This window comes from Notechis scutatus, chromosome 3 (genome assembly GCF_049901735.1).
Source record: "Notechis scutatus isolate UNSWTSFEM ecotype Mainland chromosome 3, rNotScu1.2, whole genome shotgun sequence".
Taxonomy (NCBI): Eukaryota; Metazoa; Chordata; class Lepidosauria; order Squamata; family Elapidae; genus Notechis; species Notechis scutatus.
Window position 1 is genome coordinate 108,670,250 of NC_142011.1, and position 24,821 is coordinate 108,695,070.

At 38.6% G+C, this 24,821-nt stretch overlaps 1 protein-coding gene and 1 long non-coding RNA gene across 9 annotated transcripts; one reads left to right on the forward strand and one right to left on the reverse strand.

The window, feature by feature from the left end:
• Positions 1–1,781: 1,781 nt before the first annotated feature.
• UAP1 (UDP-N-acetylglucosamine pyrophosphorylase 1) lies at positions 1,782–24,821 on the reverse strand. 8 transcript variants are annotated; one of them, XM_087960930.1, is made up of 11 exons: positions 24,750–24,821; positions 21,860–22,155; positions 19,103–19,307; positions 18,833–19,008; positions 16,325–16,497; positions 13,794–13,987; positions 12,104–12,247; positions 11,210–11,398; positions 7,857–7,904; positions 3,688–3,754; positions 1,782–2,362 (listed from the first exon to the last, which is right to left on the reverse strand). In XM_087960930.1, exons 2-11 carry the CDS (start codon positions 22,149–22,151, stop codon positions 2,270–2,272), a joined length of 1,581 nt encoding a protein of 526 aa, XP_087817056.1. In that variant the 5' UTR covers positions 22,152–22,155; positions 24,750–24,821; the 3' UTR covers positions 1,782–2,269. The 8 variants fall into 8 exon arrangements, with proteins under 8 accessions (XP_087817056.1, XP_087817053.1, XP_087817054.1 ...); XM_087960927.1 differs by having other exon boundaries at positions 24,621–24,821; XM_087960928.1 differs by having other exon boundaries at positions 24,611–24,821.
• On the forward strand, positions 19,999–21,921 carry LOC148131333 (uncharacterized). Its single transcript, XR_015748734.1, has 2 exons — positions 19,999–20,575; positions 21,664–21,921. It is a non-coding gene; the product is annotated as an uncharacterized LOC148131333 (long non-coding RNA).

Sequence of the window (24,821 nt, forward strand, 5' to 3'; positions counted from 1 at the left end):
CATGGATCAAATCTGGCTAATATTTCTCCTACTATAACTATAAATAGCAATTGAAAATAGTTTCCAATTTCCCCCCCAAATTATTCATTCTTCCATATTTATTTAAACAGTTTTCCCATTTCACAGGAAATGCTATTTTAAATATACTTAATTCTTTACTCCAACGTTGCAACATACTTTTCACTCAGTTAAGTTTCATTTGGCAAACATATCCCATGCAGGATTGACCAAGTTCTTCAGAATGAGCAATTCTGAACACTGCAATTTCACATTTTAATTACATGTCTGGGTAAATGAGATGGTTCTTGTCTGGTTTTTGCCCATCGAAATGTTTTGCCTGCCATTTGAATTTCATAATCATATCTTTGAAAGCATTTTTCATGATACAGCTGAACAATATTCATGTAACTGAACTGTAGATCAATATTTACATAACTGAATTGTTAATAAAAGTTCACAGAAGCTGGCTATGTGAATTTATCTGCTATCAAGCAAAACATTTTGAACATGAAATTTTATCACTAGTGGCAGACAGAAAGTTAGAAGTACCAAGGAAGTTCATTTTAGGCCTATTATCATGCAACTGAATGTATTGATCTTCATGGATGAATCACATCTAATGCCCAAATTAATTAACTGACCATCCAACCCACCCACCCATCTCTTACAGAGGTTCAAAAAAGACCAGAAACTGTGTAAGGTCTGAGACTAACATAATTTTTGAAGTTTTGTGATTTATTTTAAATGCAGCTCAAAATCAAACTGAAAAAAAAAAATGAATAGGGTTTTAACCAGGGGTGGGATTCTACAGGTTCGCACCTATTCGCTAGAACCGGTTGTTAACATTCAAAGCAGTTCGGAGAACCGGTTGTTAGAAGAAATTACTGGCCTAATCCTGTAAGGAAGGCAGGAAGGAAACATTCTGGTGTTGTTTACAGAAACTGCCTCTCCGTTAACCCTTATTACGTTCTTGGCAGGACTAAACTTCCTGTCTCAGGAACTTCTCTGGAGTTTTTTTCCCCTCCTTTGCTGGTACTTTGCTTGTGTGGAGTGACCATTCAAAGTTACAGTGGCACTGAAAAAAGTGACTTATGACCATTTTTCACACTTACGACTATTGCAGCATCCCCACAGTCATGAGAGGCCAGGTGAGGAGATGCGTGCCTCGATGTGAGTGATGTTGAGTTGGCCACACCCAGCCAGTCACATGACCACCAAGCCATGCCCACCAACTAAGCCACGCCCACAGAACCGGTTGTTAAAAAATTTGAAATCTTAACAGAACTGAATCATCATCATTTGCATAAATCCCAACCCTGTCTCTTCTGTATTTTTATGTCTGTTAGAACAATCTCTGGAAATTAACATCCCACAAATAGCTGTCTATATTTTGGTTAAAATACCAAAATAATATTCCAAAGCATTTGATGAAAGGAAATTTCCCCAAAAGAAACATGTTTTGGGGGGAGTGGGCAGAATATAGACTAGGCTGTCAGCACTCTCACTATATTTGCATTCTAACTCAGCTTGAGAAGAAATTTAAATAGTGCTTGTTTCCTGCAATGATTCCTTAAACACAGTTTCAAGAGAGAGACTCTGTTGTATCCTTGTTCTATATACAAATCTTGGGAAGAGAATACATTCCTTAGATCCTCACTGACTGCAGTGAGCACTTTTCACAAAAATGTAGAAAAACATATCAGTCTCTCATTATCGTAGTATCTTATACCCTCTGCCCTAACATAAATATAAGTATTAAAGAAGTTTCAAGAAACATTATATTAGGAAAAACATTTTAATTCATTTTAATTCAATTGTATTATTTTTTTAGTGTTTCAATTGTGCAATTCCAGCAAGATATAATTATTTGTAAAGCATAGGTACCAAATGCAAAAACCAAACTTAAAAATAAGAATTCATGTAAGTGTCCCAACCTTCGTACCACTTAGACCATTTACAGGTGTAATAAAGGACTTGGAAGAAAATGCTGATGTCTTCAAACACTACAGCATGTAACAAAATAGGTGCTGCAATTTGAAACAGTAACAATTTAAAACATTAAAGAATTATATAAATAGTTATTTCCAAGATTCCAAGATGAAGTCAATGTTTGTATTTTTTCTTATTTGTAGCCTACTACTGATTTTTAAGAAAACTCAATTTGAGTGAAGATTCTTCAAGGTGATAGTGAAACCTTTGTTTAAATACTCAGTCTGACACAAAAGGATCATAAAATCTCGGACTAGAAAGATGATCTCTCCTGGACATTTCAGACACCATTCTTCACTAGTTCGTGGATCCCACTTTGGTCTATAATCAAAGGAGCATGGAATTCTTTGTCTTTGACCAACTCCACTAATCCCTAGGAAAAAGGAAACACTCAGAAACTAGTCAGGATAAATTTAATATCAGTACAGCAAATTTAACCATCAAATGTAATCTAATATACAATTTGGACTTTGAGAGAATCAGTTTCAAATTCCGGTTCAGACTGTACTGGATGGCCTTAAATACAGCTTTGTAAATCCCATTTTCTAGGTATACAGCAACAGCACTTAGACTTATATACCACTTTATATAGTGCTTTACAGCCCTCTCAAAGCGGTTTACAGTCAGCATATTGCCCCCAGCAATCTGGGTCCTCATTTTACCCACCTCAGAAGGATGGAGCCTGGTGGGATTCAATCTGCCAAATTGCAGTAGGAGTAGCATGCAGTACTGCACACTAACCACTGCACCACTGAGGCTCCTCCTATACGCTTAAGGTATTATCATCCTCCATTAAGGATTATTATGGGGATGAAAATCAAGTGTTAGGAGCACTTGATATATTCATGTTAAACCTTCAAGCTCACAAGACCTAGTAAAGTCCAATTAAACCTTTGTACTGTTGCATAATTATAGTATATGAGAAAGGTTTTGATGAAAGCCTCCTTATAATGGCTTGCAACAACATTGAAATTAGCTGCTTACTCAATTTTCTATGAAAGACAGTTTTGTAAAAGTGATGTTTTAAAGCTGCATTTTTAGCTACTGGAGTTAGGCTAGCAAGTTTAGCAGTCTAATTTACAATATAATACGAATCCCAATATCAAGTAGGAATGAAGTAGTAATCCATAAATGTATTGTGTATACTGTAGTTGTATTAACACCAATGACTCTACACGGACCATTGAAATTTGTAATACAAGCATTCAGCAATTAAACATCCTTCTTTACTCACAATTCCATCCAAGTATGGGAAACAAGGATTGCATGCCCAGGACTTTTGCCATGAGCCACAGGAACATCAACTTTCCCATTATTAGATCACACTCCTTTCATAGAGGTTGCTTGTTTCAACTTTGCCCTATCATATGTATTTATATTTAGCAATAGCACTTAGACCTATATACTACTCTACAGTGCTTTACAGCATTATCTGTGTGGTTTACAGAGTCAGCATATTGCCCCCAACAATCTGGGTCCATTTTACCAAACTCGGAAGGGTGGAAGGCTGAGACAACCTTCAGTCATTCAGAATCGAACTGCTGGCAGTGGGCAGAGTTAGGCTGCAATACTATATTCTAACCATTGTACCACCAGGGCTTATTTATATTATCATCCTTAAAGCAGATTTGTGACTTTAGGACAGAATGTTTAGAAGGCAGGGGAAGAAAAAGAATTCAGAATACCATAGCAACTTACTTCACCCCCATAGGAGACAAGAGGAGAAATCTCACACTGAATTGGCGAGTCATTTGCATCTTTCAAACTAAGGAAAAATTATAAAGAAAAGGTGTTAGTTCAAGATGAGAAACACACCTATACTCCTATATTATTTGTGTACATGGCAAACTCTTGTTGAGGCATGAATGTCTTTCTCTGCTCTTGTCATGAAACTTGTTTTTAGTGCTCCAGAAATCTTATTAGTATTAACAGCATGCAATGTGAGAGGAGATGGAGAGAGAGGGAGAGAGAGAGATATGCACTAGGTAGAGAGACAATATTTTGAGAAATATCATTTTTTTTCCCAGGAAAAATAAGAGAAACATTGAAACCTAGGCAACCCTCAATTTTTAGTATCATACTGTATCTATACACTATTAAAAATCTTCTGTCTACTTGTAATTTTCAATGGTGCTAAGTGGTTCATCATAAGGGCAACAATTTCTGAAACAAGTTACCTCAAATTTGCTAACTTACAGATTGCATCCAAAATTCAGGACCCATTACTCTTGTGGGATTGAAGTTTGGCAGAGTTGTGGCCATTTCAGCACCACTGCAACATTTCTTGCCAACTTCCCATAAGAAAAGTCAATGGGGAACCTGGCAGGAAGTTGGAAGTTCCAGGCTGGCAGGCAGGCAAGCAGCTGCTGTTGGGTGGAGAAAGTGAGGGGTACGTAGGGATGCGGGGAAGGAAGAGACATGCACAAGAGACACCATGTGGTTCAGGGAAGGTGCAAAAGGGTACATGGTGGTGCACGTGTGGCACCATGCAAATTGGAGAGAGGGGGCAAAGGCTCCCAAGCATGCATAAGAGGTACTATAAGAGCTGGAAAGGATGCACAAGGTAGCATGAGAGATGTCATATGGGTCAGAGAGGGTTGCAGGGATGTACAATAAGCATTGTGTGGGTCAATGAGTATGTGAGGAGTGAAAGGCTCAGCATGAGTTTCAACTGCAAAAAGCAATTATAAATCAGTACTCAGATATGGGGGAAGCAAAGAAGGTTTGCAGAGATACAAATGTAAAATTTCAGTGTAAACTAATTTTATTTCTTCTTCTTTAGCTCTTATTATGTGCCTTTAATTTCTTTCATCCACTATTTCTTACTCTATTTCTGCTCTTGCATAAAGATGCTTGCCCATCATGTTTCAGAATCAACTGATGAATTCTTAACAAGATAGTTGATTGAAAGGAAGATGTTCTATCCAGAGTCACAGAGATTAGCAAGATGGGTGGCATATAAATTTAATAAAAAAATAAAATAAATGTCAGTACAGAAAAAAATATAACCACTTCATTGAAATCACAAAATGCCAACAGGAGTCTATCATTAGGTCCATACTTATCCAATACTCCCAAAGAATACGTTATTGCCTATCCAATATGCCTTATGTGTCCAGATAAGAATACTGTACTGCCCAACTAGGAACATCTCTTCAAAATCTCATCTCATCTCTGCTTCATCAGCTTATCTCTATTTGTTCTCAGAACAAGCATCTCAGTGACAGGGAAAAAAAATCTTTTATTTGCTGAGGTATGCAGATGTTCAGTGAATTAGTGAAAGTACCTAGATGGCTTGGATTGCTAAGCAGAGCAGACATGGTGATGACGCAGTGATAAGAAGCAGTAGAATATTTATTAGGTCTGTAGACTAGAAAATAAAAAACAACAAAAAACCACAGACTTGGATTCAAATCAGTCCTCTGTTGCTGCAAGAAAATTACATGGACATGACCTCAAAATCACTAGAAGTACAGCACAATTCAATGTTTTCCTTTTGTGCATATGTTAAGAAAAATGAAAGGTTTTCAGCAGTCATTTCTTCTCTGTTCTAAATCTCCAAACATATGAGGAAGAATTCCTGTCTCCCAAAGTTTATGTAAGATAAAAAATAATATTACAACTTTGGGAAAAAAAAGAACAGGAGAAACCACTATTTTCCAAACTGCAGTACAATATATTGTATATATATCACCTCTTGGTTGAGTTTTCTAGGAAACACAGAATGAAAAGTGTCTTTTTTCACTTACACCGATGGGAAAATAACAGTAGGAGACAGTTTGATTTTTTTTTTACATCCTCCAAACTGGAGTGCAAGGAAAATGTAGATACAGGTAGTCCTCAACTTATGACTGGTCACTTAACAACTGTTCTAAGTTAGAGAGTCCCCCCAAAACCACTCACTTAAGAGCTGTTTTTGAAGTTATGATAGCTACAACACCTCCATAGTCATGTGATCTGCATTTTAAGCATTTGGTGACTAGCTCATCTTTATGGCTGTTTGCAATGTCCCATGTCCCATGACCATCATCTGCAATGTTTTTTGCTGGTTTCCAGAATTACTTTCAGTTTCAATTGCAGCAAAAAATATTAAAATATAATGATCTGGTCATATGATGCCTTCACTTATGACCGCAGTGACCATTGATTGTAATTCAGGTTCAATTATACTCATATATCGAGGACTACCTGAACCTAAAAAAGAAAACTTTCCCAGTATTCAAATCTTCCCTTTGCAAAGAATTGAAAGCGGAAGAAGGTGGCTCACATGATTTGTGTTTAGCTTTGGAGAATATCAGATATTAAAATATACCCTTTTCCCTAGGTCACAGCATGAATAAGAAGGAAACCTCACTCCCAAGTTTTATTGGAAAGGTGGGAATTGTTTTCTCAATGTTCTTGAAAGATAAAATCAATAAAGATGTGTGTCTAGAGAATGATGTCTTTCCATAGTCCTGTGATGCCTGCCAGAAAATTGGGAGCTAGAAGAGGTGTTGGGCAGAAAGACACAAAAAATAGCTAGCACATTTAAAATGCTATTATTTGTACATTCTGATAATTATACACATCCTTGTAAAGTGACAAATAATGGGCCTGATTAGATCTCCAACAATCACAAAAAGCAAAATTCACCTCAGGGACCTTGGGTGGGACGAAAGAGCTCTAGCTACCCCGCCCCTTTTTTTGTACTGGGCAGTGCAATTAACACTCTCAATGAATAACCAAGACAAAATGAGCTACTTCTAAAGATACGGAACCAATACATTAGTTGACTAGAATCCTGTATCTGTTACCTCTTCCTACAAGACTGGCTTTCAGGTAAGACAAAACAGTGTCATTTATGACAGAACAACTATAAATATAAAATAATATCCAGGAATTATTAAATACCTATAAATAAGAAACCCCTCTATTCTGTCCTCAGTTGCCTCTGGATTGCTCCCTTTACTGCCCTCTTCATTCACTAATGCTCCTTTTCCTATAATCTCTTTTTCTTCATAATCTAGTTTGAAGACCCTTATATTCTCCATTTCCCTTGCTCCAGTGGTGGGATTCAATTTTTTTTACTGTAGGCGTGTTCTGTAGGCGTGGCTTGGTGAGCGTGGCAGGGGAAGGATACGGTAAAATCTCCATTCCCTCCCCACTCCAGGGGGAAGGTTACTGCAAAATCCCATTCCCTTCCCCACCCCACTAACCTGCTTTCCAGCTCCGTTCTCCTGTGCAGGGCAACCAAAAAAGACCCAGCTGATCAGCTGGGACTCAGAAGGCAGATAATAGATGGGGGCGGAGCCAGTCAGAGGTGGTATTTGCTGGTTCTCCGAACTACTCAAAATTTCCGCTACCAGTTCTCCAGAACTGGTCAGAACCTGCTGAATATCACCTCTGCCTTGCTCCCAAGGTGAAAAGTAGAATTCAGTAGGATTTATGCAGTAAAAAGAACATCCAAAGCCATACTTTTGCACAGACTTCCCTGCACGCCCCAGATTTAAAAAACAACAACACTGCAGGTGCAGCATTATGCTTTAGCATCTCTTCTCTATCCCATTCCAACAACAGCGACAGCAGTGTTATGTTTTCAGTGCAGCCCGCCAGCAAAGCTCATTACTTAAAATTTAAAAAGCCACAGATTTTATAGATGTGAAAAAAGCTCTACACATGCAGACTAAAGTCTTCCAAGAAGTGAATCTAAGGTAGCCACTGGCCATTATTTCAGAGGTCCCAAGAAATAAGTAAGAATTGTTTGTTGTTTTTAATACCAAATAAAAAGATCGATACCAAGACCCTACATGCTATGGAGAGGTGTGTTAGCCAGTAGCCAAGCAGACCCATCACCATGCATTCCCAGCGGCCCGAGACAGTATATTTACTTGGGATTGGCATCAGCTTGGATCACATCTGACCTTCCATTTGTGTTGCTGTCATATGGGGAAAAAAAAGGGTTTAATGAGCAGGGACACAAAATTGAGGGGTGTGCCATATCTAAAAAGGGGTCTTTCTATGATATGGGAAGAATGGAGTGGGCAGATTCTATCTGTCTATTTAGAAGGAGGTTGGAGGCAAACAGGTAGTCCACAACTTATGACCATTTGTTTAACAACAGTCTGAAGTTACTACAGCGCTGAAAAATGACTTATGATCTGTCCTCAAAGTTATAACCATTGTTCCATCTTCATGGTCATGTGATCACAATCTGGGTGCTTGGCAACCAGCTCACATTTAACCATGGCTGAAGCATTCTACAGTCACATGATTGTGGTTTTCTACAAAAGTCAATAGTGAAAGCCAGATTCGCTTAATGACTGCATGATTTGCTTTAAAAATGTAGTTATTTGCTCAACCATAGTAAAAATGGACATAAAATTGGGTATACTCATATGATGACTCAGTTAACAATGACATCACTTAGTGACTAAAATTCTGATCCCAAAAATTATGTGGTGGTAAGTTGAGGAATACCTGTACACTAAATTGAATGGCAGCTTTTTTATCCAAAAACCTATTTTTAATTTATAACTCACTGTTATTATTTTTTATAAATAAGTTAAAGAGGCAAACACACACAATACTCCTTCCTTCCTCTACTTTCCCCACAACCACCACCCTATGAGGTGAATTGGGCTGAGAGAAAGTGACTAGCCTAAGGCCACCTAGCCTAAGGGAGTAGAGCTCACTGTCTTCTGATTTCTAGTCTGTTGCTTTAACCACTAGACCAGTGATCCCCAACCTTTTGGCCTTAGCCGGCCCAGTGCCATCAGCTGGGCGCCGCGACCTGATTACCCGGCATCAACTGGGCGTCGCCATCTTTTGACGAAAAAGTGCTTCCGGTGACCTCACTGGAAGCGGAAGTCAAAATAAAGCGGCGTAACGCTTCGGTGAGGCTTTTGGAGTGAAATGGCTTTCTGCCGGAAAAGCTCACGGCAGCTAGCGCCGCCATCTTTTGATGAAAAAGTGCTTCCGGTGAGCTTTCTACCGGAAAAGCTCACGGAAGCACTTGCACTAAAGATGGCGGCGCGTAACAACAGCGACCCGGTATTAAGACTTGTTCCAGCGGACCGGTGCGGTCCCACGGACCGTGCGGTTAGGAGACCCCCTGCACTAGAACCAAACTGGATCTCTGATATCAATTTGATATCAGTATTGAGTAACATGTGGTTCTCTATATGTTGCTAAAATGTCACTCCCAAAGTTGCACCCAGCCTAGCAATAATGAGGGATGTTGCAAATGGTTAGTTCAGCAATATTTGAAGAACAAAACACTGCCTTTCCTTAAATTTCAGATATCTTTCTTCAATCATGATCTTTTTGGACTTTGACACTCAACTCCAATATGACTTCTTGGGACATTTTTAGAGCCAGATGAAAATTTGTATCAGAAACTTTCTTGCTATGTAATAAAGGTGATGAGCTTTTAACACTATACCATGTCATCTGACATTTTCTTCTTTACTGTTCTTCCTACATCAAAACAAATGAACTATTGCCATCTCTCCCAAGAAAGATAACTGAGGGGGCAAGATTTCAAAGTCAAATGTTTGGGAGCATTTAGGTGACAAGCAAATGGGGTTAGTTTATAACAATTTAGTGGCTAGCTCAGGAAGGGAAACCTTAAACTGAGATCTAAACTTCCTGCAGTTCTTCCTGTAGTCCATACAGACATGCTATTTTGATTCTTCATTGCTTTTTCACACACAAAGCTCCTTTTTTATTGTGATTTTGTTCTTCCAAAAATCTTTCTCTCTCCAAAAGTACATGTTTAAACTCTGGACTCAGACAGGGAGTACACAGTAATCTGACCAGCATTTTCAAACTAGGAAATTTTAAGGTGTTAATCTTCAACTTCCAGAATTCCCCAACCAACATTCTGGCTGGCAAATTCTGAAATTGAAGCCTATATATTTTAAAGATCACCAAGTTTGAAAAACACTGCACTGTCTTTTTGAAGGGAACTCTGTTATTCAGATTACTGTGTTCTATAACTAGAATTCCAAGCAAACTTAGTTCTCCTTTGTTTTCTCTCTCATTTAGAGAGCAACTCTGTACAGCTAGTGCTCGACTTACAACAGTTCATTTAGTGAATGTTCAAAGTTACAACAGCACTGAAAAAGGTGACTTATTCTTCAGCTACGACCTTTGCAGCATCCCCATAATCATGTGATCAATGCTTGACAACTGGTTCATACTTATGACTGTTGTGATTTCCCCAGGTCATGTGATCACCTTTTGTGATCTTCTGACAAGCAAAGTCAATGGAGAAGCCACCTTCGCTTAACAACGGTGTTATTAACTTATTGACAACTGCAGCGATTCATTTAATAATTGTGGCAAGGAAGATCATAAAATGGGGCAAAAGTCACTTAACAAATGGCTCACTTATGAACAGAAATTTTGGGCTCAATTGTAAGTCGAGGACTACCTGTATTTTGTTGAACAAAGATCCCAAGATGCACAGAAAATGACCACAAAGCTTCGTTGCCATGGGTTACAGATATGAATGTTTCAGCCCTCTTTTAAGGAAGCCTGGCTGGCCTGCACAAAGGAAATATAACCTAGGCAAGTTATTTTTCGGGGCTTTAATTGTTCTGTATCTACTTTGAATTTGGAATTGCTTTGCATGGAAATCGTTTTCCAAATATAAGAGCTTCAGTGATGGTATGCTACCGTCGGACCGGTAGTAAAAAAAAAAGCCTCCAATCAGCTCAGAGGAGGAAAAAAGCCTCCAATCAGCTCAGAGGATAAAAGACCAAAAAGCACATGGGAGGGTCGTTCCTAGCTTTTCGTTTTTTCATCCTCTCAACTGACTGGCTTGTTAGGAATGCGTACATTAGGGGTGCGCATGCATGAATGCACACATGCGATCACCCCAAACCAGTAGTGACTAAGGTAGGATCCCATTCCTGAAGAGCTCCATTCATTTTCATGCAAATCTAACCTCTAAAGATATGCATACTTTACAGTTATAACTAATAGACCTGTGGCAATTTTATGTTGCTACAAGACCTCATGATTTAGGCATGCAATACATTAATCTATTAAAGTTTAATATAATGTTATACATCAGGAAGCATGCTGCAAAATCTGGTTTGGAATTTTACCAAATGGAACATTGGTAACACAACCATGCATGTTCTCTCAGTTGAACTGGAATTACATGCAGACTACACACAGTAGTCTGTTATTAGAGATGGAAGATAAAAATTAGGGGAAGGTCAAATTTTCTAACCGTGGAATAGCTGGCAGGCATGTTCCATTTTCATCCACAAAGTGTCCACCAGCATTGAGAACCCAACACTGATGCAGTGACATCAAGGAGTGTCTTGCAGTGGTGGGATTGTCCTTGCCATTTTGGCTATCAGCATTTTTCAAAGGGGAGAATTCATCTTCTCGCAGCACTTCATAAACCACAAAGTTCCTGGATTCAAAATAAAGTTGAGATTGGTCAAGTGTAAAGATTTCAATCACTTTCTACATCTACTACTATCAACTACAGTCCTATAGATGGACATTAGCAATAAACTCATATGCCAAGGAAAAGTCAACAGAGGGGAAGAAAACATTTCTACCATTATTTATATCTTCACCCAAAACATTTTTTCAAAGCTTTCAAAACTAAAATGCATACCAACTTTATAGCAATTGCTGGAGATAGTTGTAGTCCTTCCTTTAGATAAGCACAATGATGCAGAGTCTTTAAAGAAGTTTGCCTTGAGCTTCAGTCTAAACAGGATAGCCACTGAATATCTGCTTTCTCCTCTTTAGTTTAAACCACATCTGTTCCTCCTGTTGCTTTTGACTGGTTCCCAAGACAACTTTAAGACAAATTACTGTTCCTCATTCTTCTGTAACACCTTACATGTCCTACAAATGCCACATAATTCTAATTTCAATATTATATGTAGCGTATCCCTTTTTGATCCGTGCTTAACTGCACATCTTACTCTTCTATCTGCCAGCTTCCCATAATGTAGTGTTTTCAGACAGCTCAGCTTCTTAGCCACAGTCAAAATGATAATCTTATTCAATCAGGAGTGGGGAGTGGGGAGAACTTTCAAAAGAAAAATAAAGCCAAGAGTTATACTAAGATGCACACAAAATAAGCCAATCACTTGGGACTTACTTAGCAAACTGGAAGATATCAAATACAAATTTTTCCATTTTAATTCCATTTGGTTTGTCAGGCTTCAGAGCATTTCCCGTGGTCACGTCTACATATGGAACTTTTTTCTGAGCTATATGATGTTGCAGCTGAGGTTCATAATCACTGAAACATCAAGACAGGAGTCACCAGAGTAAGCAGCACACTATGGTCTATCAATTGGTCTATCTCCATTTTTTAAATCCCATCATTCTGGCAGGCAAATAATAGCTATTCTAAAACTAGATACCTGAGCCATCTTTTTAATCCTGTAAAAAAGTACCACTAGTGTTAATTACTGTCAATTAGGACTCACCACTACTTGTAATCTCTTCCTGTCCCTTATCTTGTTTACAGCACAATGTAAACATTAATGCACTATTTTGACACATTTTCTGAAAGAACCTAAGTTATTATATGGATTTTGACCCTGAGCTCTGAACAACTCTGATTCTATATACCAGAGACTGTGCCACCTCATCATTTATCTTTTTCCTTTCAGGACATCACTAATGATGCTAAACTTATCAGGCGCCCTCTGAAAAAAATGGGGCCCCCCAAGACCCCCACCGCCCCAAGAAACGCTGCCCAGCTCCCTTCCCCCCCGCCCGCCTCCGCCCCCGCCCGCCCGCCGGGCTCCGCGCCCCCGCCCGCCCCCCCCCCCCTCAGGTATCCGGCGTTGTCGGAGTTGCTACCGCCCCGCGTCACGGCTCCACCAGCCTCGGGAAGGAAAGGCAAACCAGGAGCCCTGCTGTTCGCCCCGCTCTTCCTTTCGCCTTCCTTCCTGAGGCACGGGACTGACCACGGAGCCGCGCCACAGAACTCCCGCCTCCGAGGGGAGGGAGAAGAGGGGGGAGGGGGTGATTCCAAAAAACGATTTAACGAGAAACGTCTGACTTATAGACAAAACAAGTTCCAAACTAGGAATCATAACTGCATCTCAGAAAGAAGTAAGAAGAAAAAAGCAACCATGATCAGGAGACCAAAAGAAATCAGCAACAAAAAGAGATGCCACTTTGCGGCTTAAAAAAAATGGTAACGGGAAATACAGCAGAGGAAAATAAAATAACGTCCTATATGTCCTAAAAGATTTTAAAAAGTGTTCTACCAGCAGCATTCTTTGCATTGTGCAATTTGTGAGTATTGCCTATATCCATGATGGTGAACCTATGCCATGCATGCCAAAAGTAGCATGCAGAGCCATCTCTCTGGGCACACCATTGCTCTTCTGCCCATTGCTCTTTTGGGTTCTGGCGCATGCATGAATGAGCACCAGATAGTGCATGCACGTGCCGGTCAGCTGGTCTTCGCATGCGCATGCATGTTAGAAACTGGAAGACCAGGTGTCCTGTGCGTATGCGTGCACTGGGAAGCTAAACTTCCAGTTTCTGGCACTCCTGTGTGTGTCAGGGAGCTGCTCTTTCGGTTTCCGGCACATGCGCGCTCCCATTTCAGCACTCAGTGCCAAAAAGGTTAGCCACCACAGGCCTATATGATACTTTCATTGTATGCTAAACTTAAAATAGTTTTTATTTTTTGGTTTGAACCATCCTGAGTATTATAGGGTTGTGCCATAGGAAACATAATAAAAAAGAACAGATTTTAGCATGAAGAGCAGAAATGACTTTAGAACAGCATTTCATAGATCAGCATGATTAAAGAAAGTCCTTACTTGACAATATCTTTTAGAAACTGCATTGTGAAGTAGTGATTGGCAATATTGCCAGCATTAAAAAGTAATCGGCCATCAGAACTTCTTTTCTGGGCTGTGGCCAGAGAAATCTCACTGTATTCCACCACTTTGTAAACACCATCTACTTGGCACACCACTCCAACTGGTTCTGTCGGGTTAGTTTTTTCGACAACCTTGTAATGGGTAGAAAAAAGAATTGTAATAATTTGAATTGATGTAAATAACTGTGATATACATTTTGATGAAATATAATTCCTTCTTCAAATGTAATAATGGTTATCCTCAGTTTAATATATAGTGGCATAAGGAAGAAAATTTTAAATGATGGGATCAAACTATGCAAATGATCTATAGCAATTCTATGAGTGTTGACAAAAATAATAATTTTTAAGTATTTTACCACATTGTTAAAATGCCTGAAATACAACAGATCTCGACAGTGTCAGAGTTTTCAATACCCTCAAATTTGGAGACTTTCAAGAAGAGTTTGGACTGCCATTTATCAGAAATGGTGTAGGGTCTCCTGTGTGGTCGGGGGGTTGGACTAGATGACCTACAAGGTCCCTTCCAACTCTGTTAATCTAATCTAATCAAATACTGTATGTACTAATGGCAAAGGTATGTTTTAAAGCAAAATATAAAACATTCCAAAACAGTTTAATAGTTTTGCTAATTTAATCACAAAAGTCATGTTTTGACTGTCAAGAGATGAACATGGATTGTATTGAACTCTCTGCTTTAAGATGCTTAAGATAAAACTCACCAAGAAGCTCTTGAAATCTGATACTCATATTAGCATCTCAAGTTCTCTGTTTAGCACAGTTCAAATGGACTTTTATGACATTTCGTTTTAGCAACAGGAGTTAGATACCATCACACTACAGCAGGAATTGGCAGATGAAAAATATGATGGTTCTTCTGTCAGAAAGAACTCTTCTATCAGATAACCAAAATTTCAAAACTGGCAAGCTTCATCATCCAAAATTAATTTCTGTAATATTAGAAATGTTGCCAGCTCTAAAACTTTATCTCTCACCACATGAAGGTGTCATAGCAAAATAATCATAAAGAAATCCTCCTGCCAAACTTGGGTCATTTCTGATCATTGCATCCATGTGAATTTCTTATTAATATTATGGATATGGCTTCCCAATTTAACCAAGAAACTAATTTACAAAAAGATCAGATATTGTGTTACTAAATAGCTTGTAAATTACTCGTGAATCAAATCAACCAAACCAAATCAACAGACATAATTAAAGTACACATCCGTTCCTATTCTTATCTCAGAATAAAAAGTAAGCAACTCTGGATAAATTATTTTTAAAAAGATTATGAATTCACTATAATTTCTATTCTATAGAATTCTGAAATTGGAAGGAATTTCTGACTCTGAATTGGTATGCTAGGGGAAACTAATAGATCGAAGGTAACTGATTTAAGAAAGGTCAAACAAAGATGAAAAGAGTGGTGTCAACACCTAAGAAAATTCCTTGAAACGCTTTAGAATATATTCCCTTTTAACATGAACCTCTAGGATTAGAACTTGACAATTACCAAGTCAGAGAGCTACAGGAATGGATGAAATATCCCAGAAATATAGCAAAGAACAAAATAACAATTGTAAAATTTCAAACCAAAATGATGCCAAGAAATCTGGAGAATGACACAGTGGCCAACAAATTGGAAGAGATCAATTTACATACCATTACCAAAGAAAGCAGATTTAACAATGTGTGCAAACTATTATACAATATCCTTATTTTCACACACCAGCAAAATAGGATCCTCCAAAATAGCTTAGAACCATACCATGGAAAGGAGGTGCCACATGCTTTAGAGAAAGCCAAGGAATACAAAATACTATGGCTGATGCATGCTGACTAATCTAAAAAGCCAAAGAATACCAAAAATAAATCAATATGTGCCTTACAGATTATAAAAAAGCTTAAGGAAAATGAGAATCCCAGAATATCTCATAATTTCTATGTGAAACCTGCAATCACAATCTGGATGGAACATCCAGGTCAGCAAAGGAATGGGACAATGATGCATATTCTACCTTTATTTATTCAATGTATATGATGAACATATATTGAGAGAGCTTGGATTGGGAAAATAAAAATGAATGTTTAAAATTGGAGGAAAAAACATCAGTAGTCTGTAACATGTTGATGACTCTTCCCTGTTAAGATGAAAATATAGATTCTATTAATGAAAGTCAAGGAGCACAGTGAAAAAAAATGGAATTAAGATTAAATACAAAACCCAAACTAATGGTAACAGGTACAGCAACCAACATTAGAATGGACGATAAAAATGTTGAAGTGATAATTATCTTTTGCTTTTTAGGGGTAACTAGCAAAGGAACCAGCATTCAAGAAATACGTTGTAAAATAATTGGCACAGTAGCAATAAAGGACCTGATTATTTATTTTTCCAAATATTTTTTTATATTACAATGATTAAGAAAGGGAGGGGACAACTCATTCTCTTCAGTCTTTTGTTACCTTTGCTCCACAGTCTGCTCCTTTCTTTATACAAAAACCAATGAACCGAGGGTCGGCAACTTTTACCAAAATGTTATCCACGCAATAGACGTGTATGCTGCCAATTCCTCGTTGTTCCATGTCCTCTATAATATGATGAGTTCCTAAAGCTCGGTAGAGACCCCCATTGCCATCTTTAAAAGAAAAGAAAGTTATATTTTATTGTTTCTTGTGGGGTTTTGGTTTCTTTTTTTTAAGCATTTCTGACTTTTTTCAAGCTGCGTTTGATATACAGATGTAAAGGTTTGCAATACAGAATGGGGAACGTTTTGTTTCTGGTTCTATAAGTAGCTTTCATTTAGTAACTGCTTCAGATAGTGACTGTTTGCAAATATAATAATAAACATGGTAAATGATAGTGGAAAAATCATTTTCTGACCAATCTGCACACCTAAAGTATGTCCAAATTTTTGTACTTTGACAACAACACACACTGTAGTAAGGGTAATGCTGGCTTTGCTGCATGAGAATTTTATCTGCATAAGATGGCAGGATCTTGCAATCTTCATAGCATCTCTCTTTCACATGGCTTGCTTAGCGACTATTTCTCTGGAATGAATTGTAATTGTTAAATGAAGATTACCTATACTTGTTTATGTTGAATAAAGTTTTGAAATATTATTGCCTATTTGTTTTTATGGAAAAAATTAATATTGCTTTATAGAGCGTATTGATTTTTTTCCCTTATATATAATTTTTTTCATTTTATCAATGTATAACATAAAATGCAAATAAAAATAAAAATAGGAAATTAAGGGAAGAAAAAAGAAAGTGGGAAAAATATGGGATACTGGGGAAGAAAAAAAAAGTGTTGACTTCCAACTCTTTTTAGCAGTTCAAGATAATATTATAATCTCAATTTTTTACTTTTACACATTAGTATATTACTAGCCATTTCTATAACAAATCTACTGTGTTTCTCACAAAATAAGGCCGGACCTTATTTTTTTTTTGACCCCTGAAAAAACGGCGAGGTCGTCTTTTTGGGGGTGACTTAATTTCCTCCCCCACCTAGAGCAGCCCATACGCATGTACCTCGCCGCGAGGCTGCTTCTATCGGCCGACGAAAGCTCCCCGAAGGCAGAGTCCCCAACTGCTTCAGGGCGTGGCGTGGCTGCCCATGTCCCCTCGCCTTTAGGCAGTCTCTTTTGGGCGATGGAAGCTCCCCAAATGCAGTCACCAGCCACTTCGATTGGCCGGTAGAAGCGGCCTCGGGGCGAACACACACACACACACACACTCCCCTCGCCGCGAGGCCGCTTCTTTCGGCCGGTAGAAGCAGACTCTTCCTTCAGGGAGCTTCTATTGGCTATCGGGGTATTCTAGCCTAGGCTACCTGCAGGGCACTCCTAAAGGCAAGTTTTCTCCCCATCCCCCCACACTTCCCCCGCCCATTTCTCTCCACCTCGTGTAGTTCTAACGAACGATGTGAGAAATAGCGGGGAAAAGCATGGTTTAAATAGGCCTAAATTTTGGGGGCAGGGCTTAATTTCACCTCATGCCTAGAAATCATGCTGGGCCTTCCTAGTGGTGGAGGCCGTATTGTTGGAGAAACACGGTATCTAATCAGCAAACCCAATATATTTATGTATTTCTATTTGCACTTAATAATCTTTATAAACTATCAACAATTATTTTAACAAAATTCACTGTATTCTTTCAGATTCTTTAACCTTAAAGGGAATTTTTTTGATCCATTTTAAAACACTAAGCTTTTCTTTAAAAGCATTTCTAAAATTAAAGCATTCCAATACATCTTTTTTTAACTTCCTCTTAGCAAACATAAAGTTCACTATCAGACCAATAAAATTCCAACTAACTCTGATTAACTCACTAAATTTAGATGACCCCCTCCAAGTTACCCTCATAATATTTTTTTCTTCTCATATACATCCTTTTTAAAACTCTAGATCAGGGGTGTCCAACTGGCGGCCCACAGACTGGTTGCATCACATGCAGGGCACGCCCAGCCCAGCTCTGCAAAGGGAAAAAAAGTCATGAAATGTCACATGACGGCAAGGTGACACCATGAGTTTGACACCCATCCTCTAGATTTTTCTTTAAGCTAAACACATCTTTTTCTTTAACTTTCTCTTAATGTATTTTCAAATACACTTTCAATAATATTTTGCAAACTTTAGGAATCACTTAAGCATTATATATAAAGGAAAAAAATACATTTTAAAACTTTAAATTAAGACTTCCAATTACAAATATCAAACCGATGAAAATCCACCCTAATTCCAAATGACTGTGGAATGATATTTATTATTCAAATAACTTTGTGTCCTGCTGATTTTATTGTAGAGATATCTACTAACTCCAATTCATAAAGATAATCAATCTTTTCAGAGTAATCTGAGTAACTGCCTATTAGACTGTGGATAATTATCCAAACAAGATTTTAAAGTCTGCTTCAATCCCAAGTTACTAATTCATTCCTATAAACCAAACAGATCTACATCTTACCTGGGGCCATAGAAACTTTGCCCTTTCCTTCCAGGAAAATTTTCCCATTGAAGTCCATGGCAGGCAGCATCCCTTGCTTGAAGAAGATCACGTTCTCCTTCTTCAAACCAAAATATTTGTGTTTTAGAAAAAATTCTTTAGTCAGTTCTATTGTCCTGCCACTGGTCATTATATACCTGCCCAGAACAACCAGAGAGTCATAATTCATTAAAGTCAGATACAAACACATTTAGGATATGCTTTCATTTTGAAACGACAAGAAATCCTTACCATGGAATAACACACTGAAGGCCATGTTGCCTTTCGGCAAGCTGCTGCAGTTTTAAAATACGCTCTGCTTGGATCTGAAACAGCGTTTTATGGGAGAGTAAACCTACATCATACATTCCTTTGGGATACGAGACACCAAGCCTTGTCCCTTGTCCACCAGCTAACAGAAGAACAGCAACTTTGCTCTGAGAAATCTGTTGGAGACCTAAACCAAATAGGAAAAATGAAAGGGAATAATCTGATAATCCCCTCAAGTGCCACTTCATGACAATAGCCATTTTATTGTAATTTTGAATAGCATAGTCATAATAAATTGTACTGTAAGCACAAGGGAAAAAATCCTGCATCTCTGAATGTTATGCCGTAATCGCTCAACAAACTGGTTCTCATGGAATGCACGACAATTATAAAAAGAACTCACCATAAGATAATATTTTATGCAGGAGCCCAAGTCAACACAGGATGGAAAGCACCTATTCTAAAACCAAAACTTTAACCTTTCCAATCACAGAATGCGAAAATAGATACTTGCCCAAGTAACATTTATATAAGACTGTCTGTAACACCTCTAGGGTAAAATCTTCCTAGATAACTTCCTGCTTTCAGTTATTCCTGAAAATATTAAAGCATTTCAGTACTACTGATTCCATAGGTAGATGTAAACAGATGAGCAACTGGTATAATGTTACAACAACATTATAACAACAACATTAACTTGTTAACTTAATTTCTGCAACATAGTAGTGCCTACATAATTTGCAAGTGTTCAATGGCCTGAATGCTGCATTGTCAAAATCTCACTTTTTAGCATTTTAAATCTCTCTCAATTCAAACAATCAACTTGTTTGAGCTGTTCTTATCCTACAATGCAGAATTCTAATGGCTCTCTGTGTGTATGTGTGTGTGTGTGTGTGTGTCTGTGCTAAAGTTAAAAATTTTGTTTATCAAGTTCAGTTGATTCAAGCTGTAATACTAGGTTTTCTTCAGTTTTTATGTTTCTTCGGTGTTATTGCGGATCATTCTTCAAAACACAATAAATTCATTAAATAATTATCATAAATCATAGAATATAATGTGGAACAGGATGTTAGAGATCATATAATCCAAAGCTGTGATCAGTGCAGAGGCATAACATCTTCAGCAGATGGCTATTCAGTCTTGGTATCATCTCCAGCCAAAAACAGCCCACCCTTTCCCAGGGCAATCTGTTTCACTTTTAAATGGCTTTTGTCATCAGGCTGATGTTCAGTAAAAACTGTTTCTCAATAATTTAAACATATTGTTTTTTGTTGTCTTCTGGAGCAACTTTGAAGAATTTTTTCTCTATGTGTTAAGACTCTCAAATACTTGAAGATAGCTACCATGTCACTGTACAATCTCCTCCTCTCTAGCTTAATGATAGCCAGTATATTTTTCTTCAGTTTCTTATCATCTCATTTGCCCTTTCTGGGACATACTCTAGTTCATTCAGAGGTGGGCTGCTACCAGCAGTAATTAAGATTAGGCACAGTTCAGTGAACTGGCAAATCCCAACACTGGCTAGCCCCACTCCCGCCCATTTTGGGGCCGTTTTCAAGCCAAAAATGGCCTGAAAATGGCCCCAAAACGGTCTGAAAATGGCCCAAAAACAGATTAAAAAACAGGTCAAAAAATGGTGGGGGTGGGGCCAGCCAGTGATGGGATTAGCCCCAACTGGCTAAATCCTACCTGTTCCTTTGAGGTGAGTGGCTGGGAGGTAGGGCTGGGTGTGATGAGTCACATCACCCACCAGGTCACATGACCAACTGCCCACGCCTACCCAGCCAGAGAACCGCTTGTTAAAAAATGTGCAGCCCACCACTGAGTTCACCAATGTCCTTTCCAAAATGTTATGTCCAAAAAATTATATAATATTTTAGGTATAGCTTAAGCAATCAAAATAGAAAGGGAAAATTACTTCTTTTGACCTTGATTCTATACTTCTGTTGGTATAGTCTAGATCAGGGGTCTCCAACCTTGGCAACTTTAAGGCTTGTGGACTTCAACTCCCAGAGCAAAGCTGGCTGAGGAACTCTGGGAGTTGAAGTTCACAAGCCTTAAAGTTGCCAAGGTTGGAGACTCCTGGTCTAGATTGCATTTACTTTTTGCAGTTGCAACATACCAGGTGTGATGACCCGGCGTGTACTACAAATATAACAAAAATCAAAACATCCTTTAATGCCTTCAACTTGGCTCTACTGTTCAATTGTTCACAGTTGGAAATTAAACTATTTTCAAAATAACATTCCAAACGAAAGAAATACAGTTCCCACTCAAATAGCAGATAACAAAGCAAAAAACAAAAAACAAACTGCACTGAAGAAAGTTTCACGGCAGACCAGGATAATTAATTACAAACTTCAAGAAGATAACCAGGTACAGTCCGCTGCAAGAACCCAACCAAGATCAACCTTATCCAGGAAAAAACACAGGTCCAAACTCTTATGCAGATCTCACACCTGCAACCCATGAAGAGGATCATGGCCCTCTTCTCCCAAGTAGACCACATTTTTCCCTGATCCTCTCCTCCCTAGGATGGATAGGGGATGGGCCCGGGTCCTCCTCTGACTGCTCAGCTGGCCTCTGCCCTTCCCCAGCCTCCTCCACAACCTCTGGAGCCACACCTCCACTCCCTGTTGGCTGTTCCTCCTCTCCCTCAGAGTCAGTCTCCACCAGGGGCATGACATTAGGTTTACTTTCTGAAAATATTCTATGCATCCTGTTGGATCCTTGACCTACCTTCTGTCTCCCATATTGGCAATTGAGCTTGGTCACGTGTTGTACTCCCAAGGACCTCCCGTGGCACAGGTTCCATCTTTGCATCCATGCTTTCCTGCCCTGGTAAATTGCTACTATCTAACATAGCTTTTTTAAAAGCCTGGTCCAGCTCCTTGAGATCCATGCTGTTTAATTCTTTATATAGTTCTTGTTTTTCTAATTCATTTAATTCTTCCCAAAACTGAAGAAGGTGGCTTTGTCCTGATTCAGCCAAGCAGTGCTGGAGCACATGGATATTGATGTTGCTGTCCATGATCCTGCATAAGAGAGAAAAATATATTTATGAAGCTCATTGTGCATGAGTTTCCTGCATTTTTTTCCAGCATTCAATTCTGAAATTAATTCTAGCATAATTTAATGGAGACTTTGATGGGAGGAAATTAGTCCTGCTTGATAGCAGCATGAACACTGCATGACTCTTCCACTCCCATTGTGCAACGACAAGAATACTGAAAACACTCTACAAGGGGAAAAGTCCTCATAGAGTATTTTTTTTCTTCTGTGTGGTTCCTATATTTCTGTGAATAACTTCTTCCTAGTGCTCTCTATTCATTTGCAGGGCCCAATTTAACATGAAATATGGTTCTGATATAGAACTATAAGATAAGCTCAAGCTGCAGTCTTCTGCAAGCACCCAATCTTACCCAATACGTAAAATGAGATGTACTAAAACTGTATGCTACTTCTGGAGAAGTAGGTAACAGGTATCTGATAACAGGTATCTGAGTCCAAATATGATCAAACAAGAACAGAAGTAGAAGGTTGGCTGTGTTCTGATTGGCTGGGGGGGGTGTTCTGTTCAGGTGGGGCACAACCAAGCCCCCACCTGAACAGAACACCCCCCAGCCAATCAGAACACAGCCAATCCCCAACCAATCAGAACACAGCCAAACCCCCAACCAATGAGAACACACCCCCATCCAATCAGAACACAGCCAAGCCCCCACCCAATCAAGTCACACCCCACTAGCAGTTAAAAGGAAGAAGCAGCTGCAAGCTCACATTACTCTGAGAAGCACAGAGCCGAAGACACAAGCCTGAAGATGATGAATGAGACTTCATCGAAACATGGCCTAGATACTTCCAATTTTACGCGGGAGAAAACCCGAATAACCAAAGATCCACATATAGATAGATAGATAGATAGATAGATAGATAGATAGATATGTTTTCTTAAGTTTTGCAGGTATTACATGTATATGGCCTTCAGCTTTGTTGTATTTTCACGTCATAGTAGTGATGCTTTAAAGTAGCAATGTATAGCAGAATCTCATCTGCCACAGAAGCCTGATGATGGCAGATGAGATTCTGCTGAAACGTGCTACAACTTTAAAAGCATCACTACTATGACGTGAGAAAATACCCAACAAAGCTGAAGGCCATACAGATAGATAGATAGATAGATAGATAGATAGATAGATAGATAGATAGATAGATAGATAGATAGATATAGATATAGATATATAGATATATGTTTTCTTAAGTTTTTATGGTATTTATATGTATGGTATTCAGCTTTGTTTGGGTATTTTCCCATGTCATTATAGTTGTGCTTTTAAAGTTGTAGCAACATTTCAGCAGAATTCATCTGCCATCATCAGGCTTCTGTATTGTGTTCTCTGTGAGTCAGACTGTGAAAGGCTGTGAAAGTCTGACTCACAGACGAACACAATACAGAAGCCTGATGATGGCAGATGAGATTCTGCCGAAACGTTGCTACAACTTTAAAAGCAGTGACATGGGAAAATACCCAAAGCTGAATACCATATACATACATACATACATACATACATACATACATACATACATACATACATACACACACACACACACACACACACACACATATTCTCAAATCTCAGCCAGAGCAACAGTGGATGTTTCAAAGGCTTAGATTTGTACATAGAATTTTATTTTATCCCAATTCAGTACAAACAAAAATGTAAACATAATAAGCAAAAGACATGAAAAAGATATGGCTATCCTGACCATTCATGACTCAAGAGATATAAGCACTGGCAGTTTATGATTTCCCTGTGTCATTCGCATGAACATGTTCATTCATTTTTTAACAAAGCAAACTGAACACACACACACACACACACACACACACATATAATGATTACCTTACAGCCCAACATTTAATCTTCCTCCACCCCAAATTCTCCTATCACCTCTACAATGGTTATGGTAGTACCACTCTCTTTCACATTTTTACATATGTAAAAATAGCAGAGATTCTACTGCATATATATTTTTTGACAAATAGTATAAAAATATTCTGGATATTTTTGCTATAATTTGTAGATCCACTGAAATCACCTATGCATTTGCTGGGTAGAAGCATTCAAATCATCTGGCTTTGCAACACCTGTGCATATAAATGTTTAACAGGGTTAAATTCAGCTGTGCTGCAACAACTTATCAACATGGTCCTGTGTAAGTTCTAGGGCTATCCTAGTTGTATTCAGTGCACCTTACATTCAGGTACAATTGCACTCGACTTATATACTAATTTATAAAGATGACATTTATAGCAATGTTTAAGAAATACAGATCCACCGCTCATCTTTTCCTTAGGTTAGAATGCACGATACCATATAATAACTGCAGTAAAATTAACCGACGTCACCACAGGAGCTTATTTTAAACAGCAACTTTTACATAGCATACATAGAACTAGAAACGTAACACAATTATACTATAATTCACCAGGCTCGACCCAAATGAACAATAATAATTCCAGACGATGTGGCTCCCTTTCGTCCCCGATGTAAATGTCCAATTTAGAAAAATGAAACTCGCCCTCCTCCCTCTTTCAACGCTGGCTCCAGGTGGGAAAATAGCAAACCTCGCTTGTTTCGGCGGCCACTCAGTTGCGTCAAGCAGCACCTCTTACAATCCCTCTAAATCAGCTCGGCTC

Bases quoted from the DNA above. Each gene is read 5' to 3' on its own strand.
- UAP1 (XM_087960926.1), bottom strand. The intron at 19,009-19,102 runs GTAAGGATTTCT...TGTTCTGGGCAG, and splicing joins CTTCAGTGTGTTATTCCATG to GTATATAATGACCAGTGGCA. The intron at 3,755-7,856 runs GTAAATATACTG...ATTTTTCCTTAG, and splicing joins CAAGCTGATGCCAATCCCAA to TTTGAAAGATGCAAATGACT.